The 9,550-nt window shown below is 40.9% G+C and overlaps 1 protein-coding gene across 1 annotated transcript; it reads right to left on the bottom strand.

The window, feature by feature from the left end:
* Nucleotides 1-5,483: 5,483 nt before the first annotated feature.
* Nucleotides 5,484-8,761, bottom strand: ungb (uracil DNA glycosylase b; the record flags this gene model as incomplete). The annotated part of the gene is made up of 6 exons (XM_080847509.1): nucleotides 5,484-5,624; nucleotides 6,381-6,559; nucleotides 7,453-7,541; nucleotides 8,001-8,098; nucleotides 8,395-8,490; nucleotides 8,609-8,761. 6 exons carry the CDS (start codon nucleotides 8,759-8,761, stop codon nucleotides 5,484-5,486), a joined length of 756 nt encoding a protein of 251 aa, XP_080703635.1.
* Between the last annotated feature and the right edge of the window lie 789 nt (nucleotides 8,762-9,550).

The following is a 9,550-nucleotide window of genomic DNA, read 5'->3' on the forward strand; positions in this document are numbered from 1 at the left end:
CAGTAGTAGTCATTGTAGTAAAAGTAGAAGATGTGGTAGTACTGTCATTTACACATTGTCTGAAATAGCACCCTTGCCTGTGACAATCTGATTTGCATCATCCTAGATACAGGTAGACATAAAGGTTGACAATGTTGTAACACAACAAAAAGCATTGTAGAGCTCTAATGGTTACATATTAAGGTTAGGAAGTGCATGGCAATCACAAATATTGTCTTTAATAGAATTAGGTAGAGTTCTCAGTGTTTTAGTTTTTTTTATTCAGCTAGATAATTCAGTCTGTTGAGACTGCAGTAGATTGCTGTCACTGGTGCAGAATTCAGTTAGGTTAAGTTGCGGTGGAGCAGCAGGTTCTAGCATGTAACATATCTGACCAATTTACTCTTATTAAATGTTAAACCTGAGCACCCTGTAAACACCATCAAAGATCATATTTCCAATGACGCCTGAATGCCCCTAGCCACAAATGACACAGTCGGGGTAACCTGTAACCTCAGGGTAACCTGTGGGTCTTTAACGATCATTGCTTTTTAATTGGAATCAGCTCGCTAAATTAAGGATGTGTGGTTACGTTACTCAGTCTTCATGGCATGGAGAGGTGAGTTTGTAAATGGCACATTTCTAGACACGCTGGAAGCTTTCATTAAAAGTGATGTCTCAGTCTACAGTACTGAGTTACATTGACCCAAACTAAACAGAAAGAGAGTGATGCGCTGTCACTGTTGTGTGAGTCACCTTCCTTGGGGCAGCATTATAACAGGAGTGCCTTTATTTACCTGAGTTGAGAGACACCTCTTGGTCTGAATAGGATGATAAAACACAAACGATAGTAAAGTCTGTGTTGGGTGTGTTATTTTTGACTATTACAAGTAGATCTGATTCAGGCTTAAGAGGAAGCAAGACCTTTTGAATATGTAATAAGAAACTCAATGTTTAAAGCTGTTGTGAGCGACATTCTTGGAATACTTCAAATGTAAGTTTACCACCAGCTCTGAGCCTAACTCCACCAGCTGCATCATTTTGAAAAATGCTACAAAGTGGGCCAGGGGGCTGGGGTGTTAACTCCTGTGAATGAAGAGTCTCGATCAGCAAATGAAAAGGAGGCTCACACTCGTGTATGAGAGTGTCGATGAAAATCGAATGAATATCATACTCACACTCATGGGTAGGTGTGTTGAGTCATTTTCTACCCATAAAATGCAGATTTTTATAGAAATGGGAATTTGTTAATATTAACACCAGTATTGATGTGTTTCACATTTCAGTCATATCATTTAGTTTATAGCTAAAACAATAACATTATAGGGTTCACTTACACAAGTTGAACTGTAACCAATATCTGATAGCTATTGCAGAACTGAATGCCCTGTGAAAAAATGTGTTAATTTTCAATATAGTCTTGCTGCAATGTCAAATCAGTTCCAGAGAGATGGGCATTCCTGTCCACCAGTTATATTGTCTGTGTGCAGCACATTTAAAGGGGGTGGTTTACTCTTACGGTGGCTAAAGCTTACAGAAGGAACATTACACCCACTTTTTATTCAGTAAAAGGGTTTACAAACTATTCCAAAACATTCCATTCTAAGGTACTGATTATGCTCAAGACCAACACTAGCCAAGAAAAAAGAGACAGGATCAAATTAGCAGCTTTGTTGTCTTTTCACGGGACAGATTATTTGTGGGTCACCTCAAGTTCATTCTGGCGTTCCTTGGAGTGAATTCTTCAACATTCATTCTTTTTCAGAGCTACCTGGGTCTTGTCCAGTGTTAACTATCCCAGCACTTTCCTCTACTCTCTGATTTAGCACAGAGCCCACCAAATCCAATTACACAGGAGTCACAGGGGTTGGTTTTCCATTATAAACTTTATGCTGAGTAATGTTGCAAGGACAAGTGGACATTATTTAGCTCTCTTTGATGTCTCTTTCTCTCTTTAAAGTTTTGCCTACATTTTCCAACAGACCAGTCTGTCTGTATGCCTATCTGTCTGCCAATTAGGTCTGTCAATTTGACTTTTAACGACAAGAGCAAAGGAAGCGGCAAAGGCTGGGCATAGCTAGTCCTCTGACCTGGCCTGTGTGGTCAGCAAATGGATAACTGCAAAACCAGTAAAATTTTATGAATGCTCAAAATTCCAGTTGAAAAGGTAAATGCAGCCAAAAATTCTGGACAATGCCATGACTAACATACAAAATGATTGTCACTTTCCTCTGTCAAAACTATTTAAATAATGATAATGTATCCATTCAGGTAAAGATAAAGGGAGAAAATCTAAAGTAATGCAGGGGAGATATACACCATGCCAAGTAGAGACATGGAGACGAACCTGCAGAAAAACAATCACAGTGACACACATCTAGCTACTCACATTCCAAAAACACTTTGACCTTCTCTGTGTGCTTTCACTGCACTGTGTGTTATTTTAAATAAAGGAACTTGTTACTTGTCTGAATCTAAATGTAAATGTACATTACAGCCAACAACCCAATACTGTTGACTTCAGAGTTGGCTTTGCTGCCCCCCAACAAAGTCTTGAACAGAGTGAAGGCTAACGTGACCTGACCAACAACCAGGTCGCTGGCCAGAAGGCCACAGAGGCCAAAGACTCACAGGATAGCCACATCAATATTCAGCAGTCCACTTAACCTTACAGAGACCAACATCCAACTGATCCTTTATTTATGCACGCAAATAGATACAACTGCCAAGCACCTACAGACACTGCAATACTGTGCTACCATGCTATTAACTGTAGTTTATCTGTGGTGTTGCAAGACAGCAGGAACAGGACGGTAGATCTTTTGGATTGTAATATTTTATCAGTTACACCGAGGTCTCAAAATATCATTCACTAAATATGTGAATCAGGGTCAGACTGCCTTTGGTGAATAGTCAGAGGTTATTCATAGCATGAGCAGTAGGTGGATTAGGCAGATACTACACATCAGCAACAGCTATAAGTAGCCAGATGGCTAAGGCATTTGATAAGTGTAACCTGTAAATGTATTTTATCGTCCAGCCCAGTGGCAAGTTACCTTCGAATTCATCTTCCCATTAGCCGTGTGGACAGGCTGCTGTGAATTATCCAGTTGTGGTGGACTCCTGGGTGGTGGCAGTTGTAGGACGTGGTGTCACCCTTGTTGCAGAAAGAGAAGATTGTGGCAGAAGCGGTGGCTCTGTGTGTCCAGGCAGAGGAAGAGCAGACCTAAAAATGCTGAACTGGGACAGCACTCACTTTACCTATATCACCTGGATTTATGGGTATCCCACAATGCAATAGCCTCTGTTGCATTGGTGTCATAGTGTCCTAATTTTCTTCACCCACCAACTCTCTCTCTCCCTCTCTATTCCTCTCGCTCAGTCACGCATACTCTCTCTCCCTCTCTACCTCTTTTTCTCTCTCTCTCTATTACTCTCCCCCTTTCTCTCTCTTTCTTGCTCCCTCTCTCTCTCTCTGTCCCTCCCTCTTCTCGCTGGCCTCATTCTTGCATGCTTCAGGCAGAGTGGACTAGACCTAAAAACATCCAAATTATAAACATTTAAGTGCAGACAGACAGAAGAAAAATGAGCGCAAGCTTGTTTCGGTCACACTGGATGAATAAACTGTCACTTGAACTTCTTACGTTTTTGTTGATATAAGCTTACATGGAGAATCAGACAGAAAACATGCAGTTATTATAAAGCTGTTGTAGTGTGTGTTGTAGAAGCCTGCAAAGTTGTGTTTGATGTATTATGAGCTTATTTTCAATTATTGCCAATAAACTTACTGGAAATTTGGGAAATGAGACAAGATAGTTAAACCAGAGAACTTCAATGTCTCCTCTCTCACAATGTCACTCTTCGACCTTTCATTCAAGCAGTCTTCATTTCTCCAGCAGCCTCTCTCCAACCTTCACCTCATGAACCTGTGCTTCATTTGAACCAAATTTGGACACAAGCAGGGCATCCTCTTCCCAAGAACACTTACAAGAACACACTCGGCTCCGCTTCAGCCAGTGAACAGCTATGTGTGTCATGGGATGTGTACACTGAGTCAAGCTAGTCAGGGAGGAGCCGGAGTAATACATGGACATGTTAAAGTACATCATGCTCGTGGTCATGGCTATTTAAAGGTGAAGTCTGTGACAGTCAAATTCAGTAAATTGCTCTTCACAGTCCTCTAATTGCTCGTTTTTTGTGTGTGTGCGCTCGAACACAAACACTGGTGTTCGTACACAATCCTGACTCTGTGAATGGGAAATAAAGATAGTGGCTTGTACCGAGCCATAAACAGTTCCAGCCAATAAACATGTTGCCTCAGGAGCATGGAGAGAGGGGTGTGATTTGATTGGCTGTTGAGCCAATATTCTGCACAATCACCAACCTAACCTTTAACTGGTATGACTTTGTGGCTTTAAACTGTTTCATCTGGGCCTTCGTTTGGGCCTGGAAAGAACCAAAGAACACTTGTTGACTCTGCCCCTGATTAAAGGAAAGACTACAGGCCTGTACCTGTATTTACCTCATACTGACTGGGTAACATGAGTTGAGTTATCACTCTCGATGAAAAGAAACACGAGAGCTCTGTGGATATGACCAGGAAACTTTAAGCTTGTAATTAAATACTTCTAGATTACCATACAACTGTCAACTTGGTTGTAAAGCATGTGATTTGCAAAATGTTTAGATATAACATTTTAGATATATTTTTTGTAAATTACAATTTTGTATCTGTTGTTAAAAACTACAGATTTTACAGAGTTAAAAGCTAAACATAATATATTTCAGGATCTGTGGTTTAATTTCTATAAAATCCCACTAGCCATTTGACAGATAGATACATGTCTATTGCAACACAGTTTTTGTCACAATCACCCAGAATTTGTAACTATGGATTTTGGTTTTACCTTGCCAATATCTTCTGTCAATATCTAATCTCATATAATTTAACATGTAAATATGTAGAGAGAGAGCAAGAGAAAGAGAGAGATAGATTGATTGATAGATAGATAGAAAGATATACATAATAAACCTGATAATATAGTCTTGATGATTTCTGATCTCTGATGACGACAATAATAGACACGTCATACAAGATTTGCAGAAATGATTGTGAAAGCTACTAAGTTTGTCTGAGGGAACATTTTACTTAATTAGACTTCAATCCAGACACGAAAACGAAAACAAGGGGATGCTGCAACTGTCTACAGTAACAAGACACCAACCATGTACCATATCTGATGGGCTCACATCAACTGCTTTCATCATGGTTATTGTGGACGTCACAACTGCTCCCTCTATTGGCAATTTCAAGTTCTCTTTCACAGTAAGTATTCAGCCTAATTTACTTTATTTAGCATCAAGCAATGTTTCAAATGTGTACATGTTGCTGAATGCATCACTATTTGAGGCTATAGTTTGAATGATATTCCCTAACATACTTACATTATTCTGTAACAAGATGTGTATAAAACAATTTGGAATATAAAGGTTTTATGAGGGTCTCAGAGAGCACTCCAGTCCACAGGTGTCTTCCCTGACCTCCTGAGCAGCTCGTTGGTCTTGGAGAAGTGTTTGCATCCCAAGAAACCACGATCAGCAGAGTATGGCGATGGATGAGAAGTCTGGAGGACATGATGGTATCTCTACAAAACAGCACTTACTGTTAATTCACATTTTTATGGATTGAAAATGGCTCAACACGCCACCTAGTGTTTAAAATCATCCTGAACCTTTCAGGGCCGATGCAGACCAACAGTTAACAGGTTGGGGCTTATCTAGGTCATGAAATAGGCTGACCTCCTCCAGCCCCCACCAGGAGTGTGAGTCTCATTCTCATTTTCTGACCGGGACTCATCATTCAGCACACACACCCCCCCCCACCCCCCTCACTCACATCCCACTCCTCAACACCTTGCCTACTTTTTTGCATTTTTCTCAATTTTGCATGGTGCATGGAGTTTGGCTTGGGACGAGGTTACACTCTAAGAACCAAAACGTATTTATATGGCATTCATGATTCTATTGTTTATGTGACAGAAACGTGAAGAGAGGTGCAATCTTCGGAACTCAATATATCACAATAGTGACTTACTTTACCATCTGGTTAATCTGATACGTTTTTCGAATGATGTGTATGGTCTTTTTCCGTTTACTCAGTTTCAAAACCACTTTACTGGAAACCATGTGTCCTGCATTATTCCTTCAACCTCCTACTCATAAATATATATCACACCACTGTTGCAAAAAAAACTTAAACACATTACATATATTTTGTGTATGTTAAGTTATGACCCAGACTCTTTTTTTGTATTATTACTGTTCTTAGTTTTGTTCATTGGAATTATTTGTGTTACTTTTAAATGTGCGTTTTTTTTTTTTTTAATGACTCACTCACTCACCCTGTCTATGATGGAGCCTTTCCTGTGAGCGTAGGCGCCCCACAGCAGGAACACCAGGCCTCTGAGGCTCCTGCTGAGCCAGTGCACCACTGCATCAGTGAAGGTCTCCCAGCCCTGCCCAGCATGAGAGCTGGGCTTGTGTGCCCGCACCGTCAGCACGGCATTTAGGAGCAGAACACCTGCCAGCATTAAAGGAAGAACGAAGAGAAAATAACTGTCCTCTCTGAAAGATATAATTAATATGATTAAATAACTGTCCTCTCTGAAAGATATAATTAATATGATTTATAATTGATATTAACAGATACAATTACTTAATGCAGAATGGACTAAACACATTTACACATTCTGGACACAGATCTTCTTCAGTATGTAACAGGCAATGGCATCAAAAAAGTGAAGCATTGACTTGACAAGCAGCTGCAGGTACCAACTGTACCAGGAGAGGGCAGTATTTCATCTGTTAGTGAGGGGCACCCACTAGTAGAAATAGAAATTAGCTCCTGTACTGAGAAGTAAACTCTGGAAGATCAGGAGCATACATTTGCCTGACTGGAAATGGGCTTTAATTACCTAAATGAGCTATGCAGGTATATGGGATTAAACTCGGTCAAATCAGTTTTGGATTACCCTGGTGCATTTCATTTGACAATACCTTACCATACCATGTCAAACTGGATTGGATACACATAGAGCAGTTTGCTATTGAAAAGATCTGGGGCTGATCTGGACTTGATCATTGCAAGTATCTGTTGCCATCTAGGGACATGTCAGTGTTTATAAATACTGAATTCCCTATATTCAAATGATAAATGATACTAGTCAATTAAAGTGAACTCTTATATACTTTTAACTTTCATATGTATATAAGTGGATTATACTTTTATACGGAAGAAAGTCGCAGCATGGGTCATGCATGTGGCTGACTACTCAGTATGTTTCTTAGGAATCAACACAATGATTGTGACACTTTAAGCATTTTACGTTATCTTGCATTTAACGTTTATCATTTTACCCCGTTCATTGGCTACCTAATTTTTCCTGGCAGATATGTTAAATAAAATCAGCACACCTTGCTTAGCCCATCCAGTAAGGTCACCATGGCCAGGATTCTGGAAGTCATCTATATCAGCGGCCAGTTCTGCATAGATATTCTCCAGGCTGAAGTCAAAATGTGAGCAAAAAAGTGACATCTCCTGTTTCAAAGTGAAATTCCTCTCTATGGCAGAGGTGGTGTAGACACACACACACTCTGAAATTAACCTCTGCATTTAACCCATCCAGGGAAGTGACACACACACACACAGTGAAGTGAAGTGAAGTAACACTAACCCGGAAAAGTGGGCTGCCATTGGCGGCCCCCGGGGAGCAGTGATCAGGGTTAGGTGCCTTGCTCAAGGGCACCTCAGCCGTGGATGTGGGCATGGGAGAGCAATGCTCTACCACTTCCCCCGCCCACATTTTTCCTACTGGTCGGGGATCGAACCAGCCACCCTACGGTTTCCGGCCTGACACCCTGACCAGTAGTCCACGGCTGCCCGTGAGTGAGACATAATGTATGTGCTTCTCCAAAACATAACTCGTATACTCGCTTCACCCTTAGGTTAACATCAGCCATACCTGGGGGGAGGCAGACAGGGCTCTTCCACACTGAAACATAGACCATGGGCCTGACCAGGGTGGTGGTATGGGTCCTGGCCAAAGATGACAACCTTCACCTTCAACAAAACAAACAAAAGTGGATGAAACATGCAGTTTAGTGATGTGAGTCTCAAATACATCTAAATACATCTGAGACATAATGCTGTCTATCTGCTATATAAGTTAGCAGCAAACTCGGGTGAGTCAGCTCACCAGATCTTTAGATTGTTGGCAGTCAGCAGTTGTCTGGGCCACATCATGTATACAGTATACCGGTATAGGTTTTTATGAGCACTCTATACGTGAGAGGAAATCCACATTTCAGCATTGAAGTGTTTTGTAGGCCTACGAGGAATTTTCAGAAATAACTCACCTCTTCAACGGCACACATATGGGTCCAATAGAAGGCTTGCTCTGGCGCCGGATACACTGTGAAACGTTCTCTCTCCTGCGCAATGAACGATGCTAACTGGAATTTGAAAATAAATTAGGCCTTCATTGTTCGTAAAACTTAAATTATTGATTAGATATCTTCTATTTAAAACGGAATACCTTATTAATTGGCTTAAATGGAAAGTGCCTGATACCTTTGTAAAGTACGGTTTGGAAAATTCTGCACCAATCTCTCGTCGCCAGCTCTCCCCGATGGGTACGCAGACATTGCGTGCCGCTAACCTCTGCAAGGCTGCCTGGCGTTTCTGTTCTATGAGAAGAAGTTGCTCTGGAGTCAGATCCGACATTACAGTGTCCGTTGCCTGGGAGCAATAAAGTAGCAATGAACAAACTTGGACTCAAGTGATTATATTTAGTTGTAACTGTAATGTGTTATCATTTGATTGTTGGCTAAAACAAATACCGTTGTGCCACCCCTTATTTCTAGGGAACCATAGAAACAAGTCCGAGCGGACAACAAGATGCGTCAACTCAACTCTGCCACCTTGTGGACACAGGAGGGAATTACAATTGAAAGAATGCGTTTCACTCAGGCGTTTCAGACCGACCGACCGACCGACAGACCGACAGACCGACCGACGGACGGACATACCCTCTTATAGAGATGCCGGACGCATCTAAAAATTGGTCAAGTGACCACACATTTTTGAAGAGTCAGCCATTTAACTCATCCTGCAAAGAAGAGAGCCTTTTAAGCACATTTAAGTTCAAAAAACAGTTTTTTGCCTTCCAAAGTAAAATTTCTATGATCACGGATTTTTGATTGTTGTGTCTGTAGTGTTAATGGATTTATATGACACAGGATATTATGTAGCCCCCTGGTGGTTAGGCTTGGGAGGTTGTAAAAGGTTAGTTGAATAAAGTCAAGCTTCAAGTGTACACGCTGGAAACCTCTCTGCATACTTGTTTCTCTGTTAGAACTACCTAACTCTACAGGGTCTAAACGGGTTTAGACAAGTTTAAAAACATTTCACACATGTTTTAGTGCTTTGGTTAGCTACACTATGAGTCTATATAGCTAGTATGATTTTAGCTCAAAGCAGTTGGATGATGCATTTTTTCCAAAAAGGTGGGAT

This window comes from Sprattus sprattus, assembly GCF_963457725.1.
Source record: "Sprattus sprattus genome assembly, chromosome: 11".
NCBI classification, from domain to species: domain Eukaryota; kingdom Metazoa; phylum Chordata; class Actinopteri; order Clupeiformes; family Clupeidae; genus Sprattus; species Sprattus sprattus.